Here is a 21,095-nt window from a genome sequence, read left to right as displayed (position 1 = left end):
ATAATAATAATAATAATAATAATAATAATAATAATAATAATAATAATAATAATAATAATAATAATAATAATAATAATAATAATAATAATAATAATTATAATTTACGAGTTCGATGCAAAAATTCTTTTATCTTATCCTCCAAAATCTTATTAATCAAGGCACACATTCGACTGTGGGAAAGTAAGAGATGTAAGCGCTAGCTTGTGTTAGCTGCTGGCAATGAAAGTGACAAGTTTTTTTTTTTTTTTACAAATTTACAACACTTTTATAATAAGTTCCTGGCTTATTTACTAACTTTTAGGCTATCGGCTTGAAGCTATATATTGGAAGACCATGAACAGGCACATAAGGTTGTTATTCATAGCGACTTTTGCAAGTAGCACGTTTTTTTTCCCAGCGTTGAGCGTCAGATGCAACCACGCTTCAGGTGGCTGGCTGTATTATTATTACTACACCTTGACTTTTCACATCCCAACGGTCACATATAAGTTAGTTGAGCTTTGTTTTAGTATTTCATCAGGTAGCACACTTTTTGAGTTGTTTGGAGCCGGAACCAACATCAGCCTTCGCAAAGCAATGCCCCAAGTGCCTTTTTAGCGCTTTTTCGAATCGCCGACAATTCGGAATTACTGTGGTATGTGGCAAACGCATGACAAGAAGAACTCTCACGAATTGGTAAGTACAGCTAGTAACATGAAGTAGCCTCCAATAACTTTTGCCTGCAAATGAGAGATTGTGGAATAGATATGATGAGTTCCGAGCATTCACTAAGCACATACTTTCGAAGTGTAGTAACAGTGGAGCTTGCTCGCTACGAGCCTTTTATTTCTCTCGCAGACAGCCATATCTGTCCTGTATCTTCTGATGATATTAATATGAAATCTACCCAACGTGCAGTTTCGGATTGTCGGGTCGATATTGTACTTGCGGCTGTCGATATGGACCACGAATATCGGTTGCGAAAAGGAAACCGGGTCTGGTACCGTCGTTACATCACCTCTTGGCATCTCGCGATGACTCTCCTGGCGCGATTGGCGCGTACTCCATGGGGTCTAACAAGTAAGAGAGCCTGAAAGACCGCCTTGAAAATCTGTCGAAATATCCCACTCTCCTCAACAACAAACCCTCTGTGAAGCTCTCTCAAGAAACTCGTTCATATTGTGGCCACACATCGGGAAAACGAGACGCGGCGGTTGCAGAGAGATATACAATACCCAAAGCCAGCTGATTTATTATGTAGGTTGGATAGCCTGGAAGCTATTAAACCAAGCTTCACTCACGAGAAGCATTTGTTTCTTAACATCTTCTCAGCAGTGGAGCGCCTTGCGTCAGAAGAACAGGTGTCAACAGGACGAACGAAATTGGCGGAAATGGACTGGGTAATCTAGACACGATGGAAGACTGGTCACAGAGGTCAAGGAATGCAGGTTCTTATGGTATAAATGCGGCCGGGCAGAGGACCTACTTGGATGGGTTTGGAATCGATCTGCCCAGTTTATCTCTAGCTTTTAATGGTGTCGATCTGTTTTCAGACCATCCAGACTCTTTAGAAGACAATTTAACTGAGTTTCGAGGTAGGGATCCCTTAGAGTTTTTGGCATGGTGCATATAGGTGGATACTATTTTCTTATGCTTGGAGTATTTCTAATAATCCTCTAGAGGCACATTTAATATCCAATGATACCAAGGTTAGAGGCTATGTATTACAATAAGATAATATTTTAGTAACAAGCACCAAACATTATTATAAACAAGAATATTGACCTCATCTTATCATGCATAATATACGTCTTCATAAGTTAACAATAATTTTAACAAGTATGCAGTTAGTGCGATAGTTGGTAAATATAGGGTTGGTGATAAATGGTTTGTCATGATCTGGCCTAGTTTTAAACTATTGAAGATATATGGGAAGGTCTTCAAACAATGACAACGCATTTCATAATGAAGTCATTTCGTGGTCTTTACAACCAATCAGTAGACAGAGATAACTGAAGCTTGTGGTGAGTTAAAAAAAAAAATAGCATCGAACAAGCTCCATTTACCCCATGATACCTGTAGCTGAATATCCATCCAAGCCGCCTTTTATGTGCTGTATGGGTTCTCTTTTATTGCACGTTAAGACTGATGGATCAGACGAACTTAAATCTGGTAAAATTCAAGGAGCCATATGCAGCTCCATCCTTGCACTAGGAAGAACATCAAAGAGCCAATTTAGGATGCGGAGAAAGGCTGTTCAAATTGATGTATTTGTATAGATATGTTATGCTTAGCGGGCTTTGGTCTTCTCACCCTTGAATAGTATGTGACAATTGAGGGAGGGCTATAGTTAATCGTTGGATCGATCGTGAACAGGTTTCTATACCGCTTGCCGAAAGAGGGGCGCAAGCTGAATTTGGATCAGTTAAGCAAGGCTTGTTTTGTGTCAGAAAAAATCATTGTTGAAACATAGGTGGTTGTATCCCCAAATGGCTCCTTGGACAAAAAATTTCCCGGATAGGGTCGGTAGTTGTGCGATACAATCTACTGCAATCCTTGGTTTTATTACTCTTCAGACTTTGGCTATGGGTGGGTGTGGATTCTACTTTTCTGTCGCCTTATGAAGGGGTTGACGCTACAATAGTTGCCGTGGCTGGCGAGAGAATGGCTAGCCAGGGAGAAGCTGAAGATAGAAAAAATCGGCAAAGTGGTTCGTAACGGTAGTCAGACTGCTACGGAGAGACATTTAATTAGGGTCAGAAAGCTAACCCTCGGCGTTGCTAGCCATGCTGTGCGTACGATATTGGCTCTATCTCAAGCTCACAAAGACTAGCATTGTGAACATAACACCACCACAGCCGACAGCAACGAGAGACAGCCCTAGCTAATACATATGAACGTGGCAATATTTATACATTAATTCATTAAGTTTTGCTCACTGTTATTTTTATAAGCTGTGTCCTCAACCTTTTAGGTGCATATACTGCATTTTACTAATCTATACTGCGAATTCTAGCTGACTAAGTGGCAGACAATGGGCTCCGCGCCAAGCAGTGATAGTTATAATGATACAGTTCTATCTAGTCTAGCATTTAATGCAGACCGTATATGTGACAGTAAGCTCAAATGGTGCATGTTGACTACAGCACACGGCTATTATGTGGCTGCTGTATCTGCACATAGGCAATCGCCAAACTTCCGACGTCCGTGCTGGGCTTAGAAAGGATCAGCCTGAGCAGTATGTAGCTGCTGTAATATGCCATCGAGGCCAACGACATGCAGAGACTTCTTATGAAGACCTGTTACGAGTTTGACCCTTCACCCGTTACAGGCTTTTACGAGGTATCTATCTGTTGGAAGCCAAGGGCAGCCCGATCATCAAAAATTGGGCACACACACACAATTCCTTACTCCCGGTGGTGTCAGACAATAGGGTAGCCATTTTGATTTCTAAATTCTGCCTTGGTCTACCAAACGCCCATATGTTCTTAGCGCGGTCTCAGTTCTCTCCTATACTTCAAAGAGAATGAGGTGAACCGGTCGTCAGCACATAACAGGGACGTGGGTTTTGTATGGTTTTCGGTCAACAGTCCTGAATAGATGTCCTAGCTTTGGAAGATTTAAATATAATGTGCCAGCTGCGTATATAATACATATCAAAACAGCAGTATAGATAAGCCAGATGGAAATTCTAGCATACGTCAGTTTTACGGCGTGGCACAAGATTGATCCTGTTTCTTACGGCCTATGTGGGATTCTCAGTGACCTAATATTACACAACGAAGAGACCTTGATGTAAATTTGTCAAATTATCATCGGAAATTGCCATGATTGAACCCACGATGATTTCTCCAAACAATAACCAAGCAGAGCTAGTTATCACCCCGATACTACAAGTATCCCAAATGCCAAACTATCTGCGTAATGGCTGAGCGACATAAAAAGGAGCTGCAATAGCCGAATTAATGAAAACAGCTCTCGAGGCCATTATGAGTTGAGTCGTTGAGACTTCTCAAATGTAGAAGTGTCGAATCGAAATACAAAACCTTCGGCAAAAGATCCATCGTGCTGGAAAGCCTGAATTTCAGTACGCTATTGGCAGTCGAGGTTGTTTTGGTATAGAATCCTTTTGAACTTTATCGTCGATGACACTATTATATCGCTTCCAGAGATTATAAGCTGCTAGAAGACCCGCTTTAATAAATCCGTGATTCCTACCCGTTCTATCTTCATCATTACTTCAATATCCTTGATTACGCTATCCACGTGTGCTATCTTAAAAAACAACAAACCAAGAATTGTGACTGAAGGCTGGGGTTATCCCGTTTCTCCAGGCTATCTTACATAATATGGCATTGCAGAACCACTCTGGTGAGTTACTAATAAAAGTTATTGAAAAAAGATCTTTACTATACTAAGCTCTTTGGATAAATTTTGGCCCCTTTAGATATACAACAATTTATTATAAGCTGAATCTTATAAGTAGTTTAGGGAATCCATACAGCGTCCGTCTACCTCAGTATACAACCTCTGTCCCGTTCGAGAGCGTATAGCCCACCATGATAAAGTTCTGCACAATAGCTGACCCATTAGCTAGTAGTGCCGTCTGAGACGACGTGCATGTTGCCATAACGTCCCATGTATAGCATAGTGGCTCTGGCGGCTGCGGTACTGTATTTTTAATATCGAAGCTGCTGCCAGGCCCTACAGTAGAGTAGCTGGCCCCAGCGATAACCTGGCCTGTCGCGATGTCGGCGCAAGCCATAGCGCGGGAGAAGATACGGTAGGCTGTTTCAGGCTGGTAGTATGGAACTAGAAGGAAAAGATTGTGTTAGCCAGTGCGATATATTACGGAGGAGCCAGAGAAAAGAGAAATAAAGTTATACCCTGATGCCCTGCATCAAAGACCCGAGAGAACGACAGGTTGCCGTACTGGCGCACTACGCCGCCTATATTAGCTGTGATTAGTGCTGATGCTAGCATACCCAGCGGCACGGAAACTCGCAGATGACGATGACTGAATAGCCAAGCTAATTTGTTCACCGCCGAGCCCCGAAAGAGAGGGAGTCTGTTAGCATAATGCTCCTTCAAAGTCAATATTTTTGATCTAGAATAGACTCACAATTGCATTGATAGTCCCTATCGCCGTAGACAAGTGCGACTCCAACCCCGCTATCAAGCAGTCCTCCTAGGAGCACGGGGTTGTGCCCCCGAATGAAGTCACCCGTCTCTACGAAAGTCTGGGCCACAGCAATCGAGAGGCCCGTGAAGTTGAGTGGCGCACCTAGAGCGAGCTGCGTCTCGCGCGAGTTTAGATAACCTGCTGCGAACTTGGGCGGGAACGGCTAACAAATGTTGTTCTTCGTTGTCATTCACCAATAGTTGACGGTCTAGGGCGTTCAAATAGGGCGTAGTACTCTCAAGATGAGGTATAGCACAGGTCTGTTATGGAGCATTATTGGACTAGCACCAATCGCTAAATTTACCACTTGTAGACGTATTTGGCAATCCAAAATCATGAGAAGACATGCTTTCGACATATTTGGAAAAGGTATCATTAGCTGTCTTCCACTTCTTCATGGCAAGGATATCCATTCAAATGGAAGTGTTTTGCCTCGGATCTAGTAAATTTTCGTAATATCTTCAAAACAAGAGCCAATGAGTGACTTGTTATTAACAAAACTGTCTACCAATATAGTTGAGCGTTATATTATATAACGAAATTTCGTATATTTTCATTTAGTACATAGAAACTTGCGTTTTCCATATGCTCTAAATTACCAGAATAAGTCGGGCTTGCTTATCAACCTCTCTCTTAGATCCAACAGAAAAGTGAACCGCAAAAACTTATTAATTTGGCGAGTTAAAGAAAAGCGTAGTATACAATAATATATTGCAAACTGCAGTTGCAATTAAACAGGGCTTGACCTTTGCGTCTGAGCATGCATGCCCCTGGGCTTATGCATTCGCACACTATCCAAATAAGGCCCACAATAAAACCAATATTCCCCATTCAGCTGAACAAACAAAGCTGTCTTGAGGTCCAAAATTGGGCCTTTATTGGTTAAGAATCCTGTTAGTGCATCGCCAAGCCAGTAGTCTATTCAAGACGATTCTAAATACACATAAGGCAGTAAAGCAGAACCACTTCAGTATTGAAAAGCGCACATGGGCGAAGGCATTAGTGTAACATTAGTAGACCGCTGTAAAATATATTTTAACTCGATTATAAGCAAAACTTCATTGCAGATACACCTTTTACCTTGACAGCTTTGTAAACTTCTACCTAACTCGTTTAAATGTGGCCTCAGATGAATCAACTATCGGTGTCCCTGACAGCAATCTTGCTAGCAGCTCCACTAGCTCAAGCAAATCCTGCCCTTGGTTGTCGCGCATCTTGCAATGCAGACAACTTCCTCCGTTTTCTCCGCACGCCTTCTAACCTGCCGGAAGCACTGCCATTTTGTAGCAAGTATCTCCATTTACCAGCTTCTACTATTATAGTCAAGACCGTGACGCCAACAACCACCGCATACTCTACGATCTTCACTGATGTGTCTCCAATTGTCACATTCTACACAGAACATGTCGACACGGTGATTCCCACGCGGACCATTACGGTCACAAACGTGCACACTGAAACGAGTTTTGTGGTCGACGCATCACTCACGACGGAGTTCATCACTGTGACTGCCGCAGCGGTGCAGGGACGTGCCGTGTCAACGCCTCTCTCACAACGGATTACTCAGTCATATGGCTCGAGCAAGATATCTAGCGGTTGTGCCTGTTTGACGATCCCTATCTCAACAATTTCTGCAACAGCGACAGCACAAACAGTCACAGTCACAGAAACAGACCGACAGACAACGACAGCGCCTGAGGCTACACAAACTCTTACTTCTTATCGAACCACCACTCTTCCCGAGGTGGTCGAGACAACGACGATTGAAAGCACAACCACTGTGCCAGCGACTACTACTCAAGTATCAATGGTAACATCTACAGTAACAGCCACCGCTGCTGCCTCTCCAACCGGATACTTTTATATACGGAATGTGCGCCCGGCAGCGGACAACTTCTTCTCTGGCAATTTTCTCGTGAACCGAGATTTTAGCTCTACCAATAAGGTTCAAGCTGCTACAATTGCAGGAGCCAATACCACAGCTCCTCGTATGGGCCTCACTCCTGAGGGTTATCTTACTATCATGGAATCCCGAGCAGCTACCTCGGCCGCCACTGGAACAGAAGACCAGACTTGGGTCGCCTTCGTTCAAAACAGTGTGAACTCCGGGCCTCTATCTTTCGACAAACTAGTCAATATCCAGGCATGCTCAACTTGCCGACCACTAAAGTTCGAAATCAGTCAAGAGTCTGACGGGACGTATGTCAACTTTGTTGACGAGGGAGCAAGAGCCATCTATATTTGTGGCCCTAACCCCAGCACTGGTATAAGCTTTTATGCATTCTGGACTAGTATCACAGGCACTCCAAGTTCGAGCTGTTTCTTGCAGCGAATATACGAGTCGAAAGAGGGAATCGCTGGGCCTACATTTGGCACGCCGACTCACGGATAATAGAGGATTTAATTAGCTTTGCCGAACTCATGGTTTAGCTCTGTTACTAAAGCATCTTTATCTTTACTACTTAATACTTTATATTCATGCCACAGCAAGTAATTCCAGCTTATTATATTCACTTTCATTTCTAAGAAATTCTTTAATTCGAATTGTATTTCTTTGATTCGCTTCTTTCCCCAATTAAATTTCAGATTGGCTACCATTAATCTATGTTATTAACCATGTGATTAAGAATGCTTTGAAGATTTAATCTATCTTTCTACCAACACAAAGTCGACTTGGATTTATCAATTTATAAAAAAAAGAAATTGTACTTCATGATGAACCGGACGTCTCAGTGGACTATTGTAGCCGGTTATTGCTTCCCAAAATAACTTACAATATTGTGGTTTAATCTGTCTTTCATTTGCAAAAGGTACCCTTAATTCTATCTGATGCCTTATTCACTTTTCTACCATCCTTTCTATTACAACTCCGTGCCTGGGATTGTACACCGTCCAATATAAGAAGTATCCTAAGCAACCACCTGGGCCTTGATCCACGATGCTCTCTCTTCCACTATTCATCTTCAAAACCCCCCTGGCATGCAACACAAATCCGTCCCGATCTCTAGACATAAACTATAAGTGTGTATTGTTAATTCGGCCGCCTTGAGGCTTCTAGAAGCTTCTAGATAGAAAAGGTCTCTTGTCGAAGCTTGAAACGTACTCCTTCTGCAACTAACATCAAGGCTAAAGTAATTACAGCATCGGTAATAGGCTGTTCTTGCGATAATGCATCTCGAACTGTCTCGATGCACTTACCTTTATAATCAAGATGCAACGTCTTTAAGAGATTATTCTTCGGGTATAGCGTCGATAGATTATAGCAGGAAATCATTAAAACAGATGCTAGAAGATGCTTATTCGCAAGCGCCCATGGAACAAAATTCATTTTCATATGCCAAAGGAAGTCCTCTGTAGTGCAACCAGGACCATTGTTCCAGTTTTGATAACCGTTATCAACAACGTATGTAATATCTGCAATAAGTTAATTATTGCACATTGTATATAGCAGAACAATCGTGAATTGCTTCAATTTGCCATTAGGTAAGCTGGAATAACTTACAGTGGTCAACGAGGAAATGCTCTATATCCGTTAAATTTCTTGGGTAGCTATGGAATGGATTTCTTCGTCCTTGTGTTAGAAGGTGGTTTAGATTACAAGACCACAGCTGAGGTATAATATCTTTTAGCACAGCTTCATTCTTTTGTCCAAAGATCTTTTGGTTCTGCAATTGGTGAAACTCGAAATCGAAATTTGAATCACAATTTTCTTCGACAGTCTCCTCTTGAACTGTAGTTGAAGATGACATGATCGGCCGGTATGGTCGAATCTCTAGGCTACCCCGCCGTCTACAGAGTCTATAGAGATAGACTTGCTTGGCCGCATGTGAGCGGATTCTTTTCTTTCTCTCAACATTTGCGGCATCTGCTGGATTTATGATGTTGATGAATTGTAGCATAGTAGATTGTTGACCTTCCGAGGTGCGGTCAATTGCCGCGCGATTTATCTGAGTTGGCATGTCTCTGCTGTCAGACCGTATTTGCTATTCTCTTGAGAAGGTCGGTGCTTCTCTTATAATTCTAATTTCGGTGGGTGGGGGTTCCTTACAAAGCTCAAAGAACTTTAAAACAGGTAGTTTTTAATCTCTAGTTTGCCAGGCTTAGTGTCTATTAGATGTGTAGCATGACCCTACTAGTGTCCATTGTTCAGTAGTGTATAGTAGCAGATTGCATTTAGGGCAGGTAAAACCGTAAGTTGTATGCCCTAGATAATTTATAACCAGAGTGAATTTTAATCTACATTGTATAGGTTGCAGATGATTCTAGAGTAAAATTATTTAAATTAAGAATATATTTTGATTTTATACTTTATGGAATATCTAAAAGTCTTTACAGGTTTTGCTACGATATATCGTTTCTAGCCCTTATACTACCTCTGTACGGAGCCGCTAAGCTATGAAATGATAATGCACATTGCTGTTTATAGCGAGGTTAACTTACTAAAGAATCCTATTTTGTGCTAAAATCTCACTAGCAGTAATTTTTCGTAATATAAGAGGCCTAAAAGATGAGGAAAACTATTTTTTTTTTAATAGAAAGATAATTGCAGATATATAGCTCTAATTTGTAGCTTAAGGATTACATATTCAGGGGCGACGGTATAATTAAAGGCCAAGTATGTTGATTACTAGTAGATAGATACAAGATACCTACATCTTTCATATTTTGTTATATAAGTTTTATAAATTTATTTATTTAATTAAATATATAAATTTATTTTTTTATATTTATTTAAATAATTTAAATAATTTAAATAACTAGTTATTAATATAAAATTAAAATTAAAATATTACTTATTAAATTTGTTCTAAATTTCATCACCGTTAGCCTTATTTAATTGCGCACAAATATCCAGATATTATCATAAATGCGTGCTACGCCATTGGCTTTGCTGACCTTATGGCTATCAGCCTCCAACTACAATGGCGCCTGCGCACAGTCTATCCAACCACTAGATCGGCCAATCAAAGCGGTTTCGAGTGGTGAGTTTGGCTTGCCACAGGAACTCCATGTAGTGCTGCACAGCCATCTCCCAGTGCATGGGCGTGACGGGGAAGCTATCGTGCTGGGAACCTACAGCGGAGACTCTAATGTCCATACGAAACCGGTAGAAGATCATGAGAATCAATGTCGAGGACTATGGTCATTCGTCTGGGCAGCCACCAAGGTTTTAATCAACCCGATATCCTGGACGTCTGGTATCCAGCTCGCTGATTTGGCGTGTCAAGCTCTCGGATGGTGGACTAGTGCTCCTTCGTGGGTGACATATACTTGCAATTAGTTTGGCATAATCTCCACAATGTTCTCTGTCTGGGATGGACGTGCCGACCTTGCAACTGCATGGAATGATTGGAGAAACGAAGGATCGTACCAGGGCAACTTGGAAAGCCTGCAACTACAACCTTACTACAGTGACTATGGTAATATCGTCGACAATGTTGGTCGAGGATTACCTAGCCTGAAACGCGGCAGTGAACCTGGCTACTACGACTGGTCCGTTCTCCATCCTCACCTAGCAAACAAGACCATCAGCAACGCTATCTCTGGGAAAGCTAGCATCTTGCACGATGTCGGTCGCAACTAGTCAATCATCACCATGGCCCAGGTGCTTAACAGACCAATTCGAACCCTCTTCTGATACAGCGTTCCATCAACGGAACTTTACTGGGTCGCCGGTCTCCATGTTCTTTATCAATGGCACCGGGAGCTCAGCAGGTCTCGGGTCTCATCATGCTTTTGGTACGGCTACTGGGCAGTCGACAAAGCGCGATTCGGGAAACTGCATGGGATTTGGCAACGACAGTGGTGATATCTATGCTGACAACCAGGGTCTATGCGGAGGAGACGGCACGGACACGGAAGATGGTATCACGGGTGTGTATTACGGCATGGATTTCTACGGTACAGAGTCTCAATGGGAAGAGTACGACGCCGACGTCGGAGGCCAATACCCCGACAGTAACGGCGCATGGGAATTCGCAAGTGAACTCTCTGACGATTTGCAAAACAGCCAGTGGTGGCACACTTGCCTGTGTGACCAAGAGAGCAGCACCTATTCGTGGACGGGAGCACTTCAATACACATGGAATGGTGGATTTAATGGCTACAACGACTGCTATTCTGGCGTTTGCGGAGGAGCCAGCTAATTATACAAGTCTGCAATAACTATAATATCTTATTGTTACGACCTGGTTCAGCGTAACAGGTAGAATCCCTTATAAGCAGCTGGTTCCGTTACAGTAATTGCTACAATAGCGATTATTGGCCTAATCTTTTGCCCTGTTTGGCTTAACGGTATAACGGATCGTTACACTTATATTAAACACTTTTCCATTATATATAAGTAGTATTAGTATTATAACTATAGATAGAAATAGCCTTTACTATTCCCCTATCTGATGAATTATTCTACAAGTTTAGTAGAGCCATTTCGAACGTAATATAAAGAACCATAAAAAAAAAGGTAGGTATTCTGTCTTGTTTATTGGGATTTTGAGAAGGCTTTTGTTAAACAGCACTGTCTTCAATATATGAGAGATCACTCTATTTATAGAGGGCTCCAATATCACCTCACAGGTATTAGTCCAAGGTGGAGTTGAGATGAACCATTGGACCTTTTTTTAAGCTGAGAAAGCTATATATATTCTACCTATATATATTCTATGATGTGCGGTAATATCCAGTGGAACTAATTATGGTTTAATTGTCTTTATCATCTGTGGAGCGGATATGTCTGTTGGAGGATATGATCCAACGGCCTCGCCAGTATATGCTTTGAGCTACATGACGTACAAATCGTATTAAGCCTTCACATAAGTGGTTACGGCAGATTTTCATCTACCTGATCCTTATTGTGAAATTCAGAATCCTATGCCCTGAATAAGACCAACTTTCTAGTTAGGGATCTATGATTAAAAAAAAAAGATCAACTAGTAACTATACGTAAGCGACCTCCTTATCCCTGCAATTGGCCGCTTCTATAATTAACGCATAAGCGCTTCTAGGCTGTTTCAGATGACATGTATACTATAATAGGTATGGCCATATATATATATGCTTATATTGTGGCTTAGTATCTCCACCAAATGCGTTTACACCATACAAATGATTACCAAGCTATATGAGAGACGCAGCCGTTTCTGACAAATATAAAAGAAATGCCCCCATGGTCTTTCTTGGCCTCTCTGTTCATTTTCTTTCTACACTGAATAAAACTCCCATAATGTTGTCTGCATCAAAATATCTGGCAGTATTGGCCTTCACAGCTACATTTAGCTTTGTCCTGGCTAACTCTGCTAACTGTGTTGACTTAACCATCCCTATTACTGCGAATGCTAACAATACTAAATTCAATAGTGTGACAGTTAATAGCAATATCGATGCAGTGGAATTTACTCTAAGCAGAGAGTTTGTGACACATGATGCGTTTGTCTAGTACGGTCATTTGACTAACTTTATTTATGTGTTTTCTAGCCGATGGGATGCCCGCCCTATCGCTGAGATTTCTGAAGGCAGTATTGCAGTAGGCGGAAACTTCGAAATCAGTGTCCATTTTTGCATCCCTTCGACTCCTAATAAGAATGAGAACATTCTCCTCATCGCATCTCATGGAGTTGGCTTCTCAAAAACGTATGTTCACGCAGCATGACTCGAGACTTTTTATATTTTGAGAACATAGACTGATAGCATCCATTTTAGCGTATGGTATCCTACTTACCGACCGGATGAATTTTCTTTTGTAGATTTCGCATTAGCTCAGGGATATGCTGTTTTGGCTTATGATCGCCTTGGTGCTGGTCTATCGTCACTTCCAGATGCATATGATTATCTTCAAGTCCCGTTACAAGGCGAGATCCTTCGCGCCCTAACAGAGCTAGCTCTCAATGGTACAATCCTCACAGTCTCTGAGAAGACTGGGAGAAGCAGTAGCATAATAGAGTACACAGCTCAGAAAGTTGTGCACGTAGGCCATTCTTATGGATCAATCATCACCAACTGGTTTCTTGGCAGATATGGTTCCCTCAGCTCTGGTGCCATTCTCACTGGCTTCTTGATTGACAACCAGTTTCCCAACCTGAAAATTGAAATAGCCGACTTATCATATGCCCCTGAGCAAAATCCAAGACTGTTCCACAACCGAACCAGCGGCTATCTAGCATTTGGTAGCCTCACTGCGTTCCAAGCTGATAGCTTTAAGAATCAAACTCTAGATCCAAATGTGCTTAGCTATTGGAACGAGAATATCCAATCGACTTTAGGTGTTGGAGAAGTATTAACGTTGGGAACTGGAGTCGGAGATCTTGTAGCTGACTTTACTGGGCCTCTCCAAGCAAGTGCCTCCTGCCCGCGTCAATACAACGTAAGAGGGCTATATATGTGGCTAACATGTGAAGCAGATGTACCTTGGCGAAAACGATTTTGCCTTTTGCGCTGGTCAATGCGCTGGTACTTTCAACCTAACTCAACTTCAAAACTTGTACCCTAACGTGAAGGATCTTGATGTCTATCTACAGCCAAACACAGGACATGTGGTTCAACTGTCTCTTAATGCGACGCAAGGATATAATGTTATATTTGATTTCTTGGCCAAGAGTGGTTTATAGAAGTAAAACTAATCACCACGTACTATTCTGGGATAATTTATTATCCTCCGTTCATTATCATCACCCCAGAGAGTATATACCAGGGATTCCTGTAAATTTCGCATCAGGGGGCTTAGCTCTAATAAACCACCATATACACCAAGAATCTAACATCAATCCAACATAATTAGACGAGACAGATCAGGCCCTTCCGATCACTGCATGTATGTACCTTAATAAAAATAGTAACTTATAGGCAAGTAACACTACTACACACGAAATGTCTCAATGATCGCTATGCTCCTAACCATGATTGTGTCACAAAATCAAGAGCCCCTATTGCATGCAACTCCCAACTCGTGTTTAAGTGATCGAAGGCGTGATCTTCCCCGCTTGCTATATCAAATCTCACGGTAGTATCAGGCAGGTTCTCAAGAATTAAATCCACAAATTCCTGTGTAGTTCTCAAGTGCACAACGCTGTCGGCATTCCCGTGCAATATCCAGCTGGGAAATTATTTAGTCAAACTTAAGTATTGAGCTTTTGGTTTTGATCACTTACATCTTCTTTGGCAGCCTAGCGCCGGCTCGTAGTCTCTCTGTTGGAATAAATTCTGATCGATTCAAACCGCTAGGATCGAAGATTTTCGAGTAGTATAATCCGTGCTGTGCTGCAGCTGTCACAAATGGTGTCCGTTCAAAACCAGCTTTCGTCGCCACTATGTTCTTTGTCTCTTCAATCCAACCCAGAACAGAGTTTTTTGATGGTAATTCCTCTCTTGTCATGCGCATGATAGTGGGTTCATCATCTCTGGGGCCGGATAACATAATTGGATCTTTTGGGTTCATAAACGGATATGCTGTGGCCACGGCCGAGATGTCATCTGGGTGCGTTAGTGCCAGCTGCATTGCGACATAGCCGCCAGCTGAACTACCAGTAAGAAGCAGACGAGATATATCGAGTGAGTGGCCAGGACAGCGATTCTGCAGCATCTTCGCAAAGGTATCGCTGCGACTCCATTGCCAGAAGTCTTCCAAGTCCTCTAAGACATCAGCGACGCCGTTGTTAGACGGCAGAAGACGATAGTCTGGTGAAACAATTATGGCCTTGTTTTTCAACGCTAATTTGAGAGACCATATTGGGAAGAAAGGGGCAAATAGAGAATGTGCATTTACGAGAAATCCTCCATGGAAGTTGAAGATAGCAGGATGAGTGCCTGGCGCCAGGCCTTTCGGGATTAAGATAGCTGCCATTATATTATGAGAGCCTACACTCTTAAATCTTTTCAACGTCAGTGACAGTTTGAAACCCTCATATGTTAAAACTTACGTCTCTTCGAAGACCGTGAAGTGGTTAAATATGGAATCGTCTTGCCACTGGACTGCCATTATAAGTGTGTAGTGATGGACAGGCGCAGGAATCCAAACCAGAAAATAAACGACCAAGAAGGGGATTGTACTTTGATTACCAAATATCGACGACTATTTTAAATGAATCGTAGAATTCGACTCTTTTATAAAAGTCTTGGCGGAAGACAACAATCCGTCGAAACATCACTGACACTTAACACGGATGATCTCCACTTAAAGCGGATCTCCACTTTCCGTCGATACTTTGCTCTGGCGGCGTTTCTTATTCCATCGTCATGCAAGAGAAGAAATATAAAGGCAGATTCTAAAACTGTAGATTTGTTCTACTTTTTTACAATATAGTAAACTCAGAACATTATAGTAACACTACCACTTGTCTCTAAACTCAAGATGCATCTTTCCGCCCATACTTGGATGAGGCCAGAACCCCTTCGGCGCACCCTCGAGCGTATAAGTGAACTGGGCTACACGAGCATCGAGCTCGCGGGAGAACCTTCTCTTTATCCTATTGACGAAACTCGCCAGATTTTACGAGAATACAATATCAAATGCTGGGGTACCGTCACTCTTCAACATGGAAGCAGGGACCTTACTGCCGCCGATCCCGCACATCGCAGAGCCACTATCCAATATATGAAGGACGTTGTCTCAATGGCCGCTGACCTAGGCGGAAAAATTGTCACTGTTGTCCCAGCTCGCGTTGGCAAGCTTTCTCCTTCATCAACACCGGAAAATGAATGGAGATGGGCAGTTGAAGGGTTGCGTGAAGTAGCCGCACTGGCCAAGCAGAAGAACATTCGAGTCGGAATTGAGCCTTTGAATAGATTTGAGACGTACTTCCTCAATCGCGTGGATCAAGCGCTCGCCCTCGCAGATGCAGTGGGGCATGATTGTGGTATTACCTTCGACCCTTTCCACCTGGCCCTTGAAGAGAAAGACCTATATGAAGCATTACAGAAAGCCAAGCATCGTATTGTTGATTTTCATGTTGCGGATCACAATCGCCTTGCAGCGGGGGATGGTTACTTTAATTGGCAGAGGATAATAACTGAGCTGAGAGAGGCGGGTTACGATGGCGCTCTTGCGGTAGAATGTATGCCACCAATTGATCGCACGCCAATAGGAAATTTTGGTGCGACTCAGTTGGAAACTGGGGAGATCGAAGTGCCTGAAGGACAACTTCAATTCATTATTGACCATGGGTCAGGAGTGCTATCAGATGCATACTATACTGGGTTGATGCGGCGGTCAGCTGAGACGCTACGGCCTTTCCTGGATTGAGTGTTGCTCGTTGACCTTTCTTCTTGGCGATTCTAATTAGTAATCTGATCTAATATCATAATTGAATTGAATTATAGTGAATACGTTTTGCAGTTCATTAAATAAAGATTTCTGTAAATTCATCATAATGATATCGTTGTAGCTGGATGTTCGCTTTGCAACCATGACTCTTCAATTCATTCCTAGACGCTAATCTAACAATAAAGGGCCCACTTTGCCACGGAACATGATGTTCCGTCGCCTGCGCTTTTTCACTCTTCAGTCGTGTACCACTCGGCTTAAGTCTTGATTCACTAAACCCATAATTTCGTGACGGTATAGATACCAATTATGCCGAGTCCAGGCTCTCTCAGACTGCAGAAGAGAAAACAGCGGGTTGACGTGGCCTGTGATTTTTGTAGACATAGAAAGGTACACACTTCGTTCCTCGTCAATGCTTTATGGAAGTTTAACAAGTCTAGCTGGGCTGCGATAATGCAAGGCCTAATTGTAGAAGCTGCACAGCGCATGGAAGAGAGTGCAGGTATACAGCACGAGCGACAAAAAAAAGGTATATAGGAACCCTTCGGCTTTACAATTAACTCTTGAACTACATGTGCTGATTTGACATGGACCTTCAAATTTACGAATCTGCCAGTTAGAGGAGGAGAATATGAGACTACGTCAAGAAGCAGAAGCTTTACGGTCTGCGTCTGAGCAGAGCCAGATCAGAGAAGAGCAAATTCACGTGGATATTCCTAGTTCGAAAGGTTCTGTGCGCTCTGGAAGGCTATCAACCGAAGAGTCAAACGCTTCTACGTCATCGATATATGACCAAGGTCACAATATAACTTCGAATGGCCTGGACGATGAGAAATCGAATAAGATAGACAATAATGGATCTATGAGCGCCATGTTCGATGGGCAATATGCGGCTACAAGAGAGGCAGCCCCAGCCAGCCAGATGGATGTCTCCATAAAAACGCAACTATTAGCTGAGGCTGCCAAGCAGCGTAAGTTGCTCCTCGTTGCACTCATGCCGTCACAATAGTTGCATTAACTCAACCTAGGCCAACTTGAGCCCATTAATTTCCGCTCAAACAAGTTAGGCTTTGCTGACATCGACCCGTCTCTGGGCATAAGCCTCCTCTCTGTCTTCTGGAATCGCCAACATGCCATAGGATCCATCGTCTATCGACCGTCTTTCATGCGCGACATGGCCTGCCAAGGAACGTACTTTTCCCCCCTACTATTAAACTCGATATTATTTCACGCTTCTAAACATGTGCCTGGGGTAGAAGGCACATGTGATGTCTCTGACAACTGCAATCCTGGTCGTCAGTTTCGTCAAAAGGCTGAGGATTTATTGTTTAGTCGTGAGACGCAAATTTTGTGCAAGAGTAGCATTCCGACGATTCAAGCGCTACTTCTTATGTCGGATGCGCTTTTTTCATGGTGTGATGAAAGGAGTCTTTCATGGCACTACTTGGGTATTGCTACGAATATGATAATCGATCTGGGTATTCATTCTGAGACCTCGCCGCTTATGCTCAAAAAGTCGCTTTCACCAGAAGATGTAGAGATACGGCGTAGAGTATTCTGGTCCGCCTTTGGTATGACTTTCCTATATCATCTTGCACGCTTCATCTAATGCATAAATCCAGTCCTAGACAAGGTTCAGTCCATCTATCAAGGTCGCCCAGCTCGTCTCCGTGACATGGACTGTAGTGTTCCCATGATCTTCCTCGACGAGTACGAAGAACTTGAACTTTTCAATAGCTTAGGCTACTCTAAAGTTGCTCGAACACTCGATATACCTACGCACAGTGGGTCGACATTTGTGCACCTCTGTAGGCTGAGCACCATTGCTGATCGCATCCTTGCCAGTTTGTATACAGAGGAGAGCTTGCGCAGGGACAATGACGAGTTGTATAAAACATCTCTAGCTTTGCATTCCCAATTAATTCAATGGCGGGAATCTTCACCTGAGCATTTGAAGATCCACTTTGATAATAAGACTACGGCTGATACAATGGCTCTTCCGCATACTTTATCTCTAATGTCAGACCCTGCTTAATCTACTTGTAATTTTCTTTCATATCTAACATTTATTAGATTAATGTTTTACGCGCTAGTCATCCTGCTTCACCGCCCCTTCGTCTCCGAAGGTCACCTTTCCTCTACAACTCGCTCGCCTACCTATGACGCCTCTTCCCTGTGCGAAAACGCAGCATCAAACATTGATACTATGCTTCGCCGTTACAAAGAACACTGGTGCATAAAATCCCCTCCGTATTTTGTATCGTACGCAACCTACGTGAGCGCAACGATTCACGTACGCATAGCGGCTGAAAAGCCTCCGGCCGCAGAAGCGTACAATCGCCTCCAGAACTGTCTCGAGATACTATCTGAGCATCAAAGAGTTTGTCGCGCACCAAGACGCTCGATGGACATCTTAATCAGGTTGATAAAGCGTCTAAACGTGGATGTTGGAGGTGTGATTATCGGTACACACGATAGTAGCGACCAATCGTCCTCACCATACGACAGTGGAGCTTTGGGTATGTATTCCGGATACCAGCTGAATGTAAATGCTTTCAATAAGGCTCCTTCAATTTCTCTTCGCTCTCGAGACAATATTAATGCCGTAGGAGTGGCGGCGACGGAGTCAATAAAAACTCTGACCTTTCATCCCGATCTGGACGGCTCATCATCAACATTCAGCAACAATGACTCATTTGGGCAGGTCAATGCTGCGTCTTTTCCTACTGACAATGGAATTGATAGCCTATTTAAAGATATAAACTTTGACTTCGATCCGCTTTTTGGCTTCGACATGGACCAGGCGGATTTCTTACAGGATACTTCTTTCTAGCTAGCGACTCTGAAACCCCTAAGGCAGGTTAAGTGCCGAAGTCGACTGGAGATTACATCTTGCTTTTTATTTAAAGAGATAAAATACAAGTAACAAAGGAAGACTTAGATTACCCGCTCCATCAGCTATACATTCCTTATATTATGAAAATATGTGGCTTAATAAATACTACTCCATAAATAATTACTATTACCCCTTGTATATTTACCAATATTGCCTATGCAATTACTATTGCTCCGTATGTGATTGACCGTCCTAGTCCTGCCAGATGTCACGGCGAATTTAGCGTTATGCTACTAGGCAACTTGGCTTAGTTAAAGGGAATTTCGACCCTGTGAAAAGAACTTTGTATTTCAACATGGCGCCCAATGCATGATGAAGCCGGACAAAACAAGCAAGACGTGGCGGCGACTGTCACTAGAACTATAACCCTGTCTGCCTAAATTCGCATTCATGATTTCCAACGCAAAACAGCGACAGTATTAATAGAACTACACGAAGTGGCAAAGGCTCCAAAAACCCGCAAGGGCTAGTCCAACCAAGAAAAGCGACTTTGGCGACATTGTACCTTCACAAGGCTGTTGCTTATCTATCTGGAGCCAAAAATATCAGAGAATTTACTGATCTTGTCAGCTTAAGCATCAAAGCTTTTATAATTATCTAGTTCTCCCCTCTACTACAAAAAAAAAAAAAAAACAATACGGGCCTCATCACATCAAGAGTACATTATTGGTTCCGTAATGGGGGCGCAAATCCTACATCGAACCAACATTTTGGACTTACACTATCGATTAATATATTAGGGTTATAAGAGAATTCCTTTTTTAAGAAACTTACGGGCGTAGAAGTGAGAAGGGGTGAGATTGAGGCTGCATATATTAATTGCGTAAGATCAATTGTTATATTAGGAGCCACGCTGCATTTAACATTAACATTGCCAAACATAAATAGTATAATAGTAAGTTATTATTATTATTAAAAGGTTTTAAGTTATTTAATTAAGAAATCAGGAGGCAGGACCTCTTATATATATAAAATCTATATAACCCATATAACTAGATTAAACTAGTATTTCCTTATTTAACACTCCCACTTAAGCTAGCTACAGGTTAATTTTATAAATAAGCCTCTTATATTTTTATATAAGTTACCTCTTATAATAGCTTTTAATAAATAAAAAGTTTATAAAATAAAAGAATAAGTAATAATAAAAATAAAGTATAAGTGTAACGTCCCGGTCTATACTATCTGTGTAACTAGTATAGGGTAAGTTCTTAATTTATAAACCAAGGGTTAGTTTATATTAGTAAAGGGATAAGCTGGATCTTATAAGCAGTATAAGTCATATAATAATAATTATAATATAAATACTAATCTGATTATTATATAATTGCTATATAATAATAATTACTTATTTAAGCTATATTTAATAAGTGTAATAAATAGTTTTATATAATAAGTTATTTTAAGTAGTTTACTTTATAATATATTTAAATAGCTAGTAAGCCTGGCATTTCAATATTACAGGCTTACTTTATTAATGCTTTTTTTTAAAGTAAGCTACTTTTATAAGCTATAATTAATTAAAATTTTCAAGGTTTTTTTATAAGTATATATTTTAAAAGTCTTATATAATTAATTTATAATATAATACCCTTTTTTTATTAGTTTTATTTTTAAAGTTTAATAATATATAAATTTTAAATTATTTATTTTTTAATAATAAATAATTTAATTTTTTTAATATTTAAAAAAAATTTTAAATTTTTTAAACTAATTTTATTAAAAAAAATTCATTTAAAATTATAAAATAGCTATTTTTATTATTAAAACTATTAAAATAATTA

At 41.5% G+C, this 21,095-nt stretch overlaps 9 protein-coding genes across 9 annotated transcripts; 6 read left to right on the top strand and 3 right to left on the bottom strand.

Annotated features, from left to right (window-relative positions):
* The first annotated feature begins 186 nt into the window (after positions 1-186).
* On the top strand, positions 187-795 carry GGI43DRAFT_224539 (uncharacterized protein). Its single transcript, XM_083200411.1, has 2 exons — positions 187-675; positions 793-795. Exon 1 carries the CDS (start codon positions 334-336, stop codon positions 595-597), a length of 264 nt encoding a protein of 87 aa, XP_083056442.1. The 5' UTR covers positions 187-333; the 3' UTR covers positions 598-675; positions 793-795.
* A 3,700-nt stretch (positions 796-4,495) lies between these two features.
* On the bottom strand, positions 4,496-5,519 carry GGI43DRAFT_387872 (Alpha/Beta hydrolase protein; the record flags this gene model as incomplete). The annotated part of the gene is made up of 4 exons (XM_083203994.1): positions 4,496-4,791; positions 4,866-4,928; positions 5,102-5,324; positions 5,466-5,519. The coding sequence occupies 4 exons, from the start codon at positions 5,517-5,519 to the stop codon at positions 4,496-4,498; spliced, it is 636 nt and encodes a 211-aa protein (XP_083056441.1).
* A 759-nt stretch (positions 5,520-6,278) lies between these two features.
* On the top strand, positions 6,279-7,621 carry GGI43DRAFT_430796 (uncharacterized protein; the record flags this gene model as incomplete). The annotated part of the gene is made up of 1 exon (XM_083209324.1): positions 6,279-7,621. The coding sequence occupies one exon, from the start codon at positions 6,279-6,281 to the stop codon at positions 7,551-7,553; it is 1,275 nt and encodes a 424-aa protein (XP_083056440.1). The 3' UTR covers positions 7,554-7,621.
* A 378-nt stretch (positions 7,622-7,999) lies between these two features.
* GGI43DRAFT_425741 (uncharacterized protein) lies at positions 8,000-9,120 on the bottom strand (the record flags this gene model as incomplete). The annotated part of the gene is made up of 3 exons (XM_083208547.1): positions 8,000-8,176; positions 8,265-8,575; positions 8,664-9,120. 3 exons carry the CDS (start codon positions 9,118-9,120, stop codon positions 8,000-8,002), a joined length of 945 nt encoding a protein of 314 aa, XP_083056439.1.
* A 908-nt stretch (positions 9,121-10,028) lies between these two features.
* Positions 10,029-11,307, top strand: GGI43DRAFT_425740 (uncharacterized protein; the record flags this gene model as incomplete). The annotated part of the gene is made up of 4 exons (XM_083208546.1): positions 10,029-10,417; positions 10,517-10,730; positions 10,778-10,836; positions 10,869-11,307. The coding sequence occupies 4 exons, from the start codon at positions 10,029-10,031 to the stop codon at positions 11,305-11,307; spliced, it is 1,101 nt and encodes a 366-aa protein (XP_083056438.1).
* Positions 11,308-12,371: 1,064 nt separating this feature from the next.
* Positions 12,372-13,764, top strand: GGI43DRAFT_430790 (alpha/beta fold hydrolase; the record flags this gene model as incomplete). The annotated part of the gene is made up of 4 exons (XM_083209323.1): positions 12,372-12,568; positions 12,635-12,790; positions 12,860-13,490; positions 13,558-13,764. The coding sequence occupies exons 1-4, from the start codon at positions 12,384-12,386 to the stop codon at positions 13,762-13,764; spliced, it is 1,179 nt and encodes a 392-aa protein (XP_083056437.1). The 5' UTR covers positions 12,372-12,383.
* Positions 13,765-14,038: 274 nt separating this feature from the next.
* Positions 14,039-15,131, bottom strand: GGI43DRAFT_430785 (Alpha/Beta hydrolase protein; the record flags this gene model as incomplete). The annotated part of the gene is made up of 3 exons (XM_083209322.1): positions 14,039-14,249; positions 14,305-15,024; positions 15,073-15,131. 3 exons carry the CDS (start codon positions 15,129-15,131, stop codon positions 14,039-14,041), a joined length of 990 nt encoding a protein of 329 aa, XP_083056436.1.
* A 372-nt stretch (positions 15,132-15,503) lies between these two features.
* Positions 15,504-16,394, top strand: GGI43DRAFT_430784 (xylose isomerase-like protein; the record flags this gene model as incomplete). The annotated part of the gene is made up of 1 exon (XM_083209321.1): positions 15,504-16,394. The coding sequence occupies one exon, from the start codon at positions 15,504-15,506 to the stop codon at positions 16,392-16,394; it is 891 nt and encodes a 296-aa protein (XP_083056435.1).
* A 320-nt stretch (positions 16,395-16,714) lies between these two features.
* GGI43DRAFT_416368 (Zn(II)2Cys6 transcription factor) lies at positions 16,715-19,363 on the top strand. Its single transcript, XM_083207279.1, has 6 exons — positions 16,715-16,805; positions 16,856-16,943; positions 17,006-17,386; positions 17,444-17,986; positions 18,038-18,434; positions 18,489-19,363. The coding sequence occupies exons 1-6, from the start codon at positions 16,725-16,727 to the stop codon at positions 19,246-19,248; spliced, it is 2,250 nt and encodes a 749-aa protein (XP_083056434.1). The 5' UTR covers positions 16,715-16,724; the 3' UTR covers positions 19,249-19,363.
* The last annotated feature ends 1,732 nt before the right edge of the window (positions 19,364-21,095 follow it).

The sequence above is a fragment of the Trichoderma evansii genome, assembly GCF_050947405.1.
Source record: "Trichoderma evansii strain SZMC 28006 chromosome Unknown GGI43scaffold_27, whole genome shotgun sequence".
NCBI classification, from domain to species: Eukaryota; Fungi; Ascomycota; class Sordariomycetes; order Hypocreales; family Hypocreaceae; genus Trichoderma; species Trichoderma evansii.
This window is presented reverse-complemented; position numbering and strand designations above follow the sequence as displayed.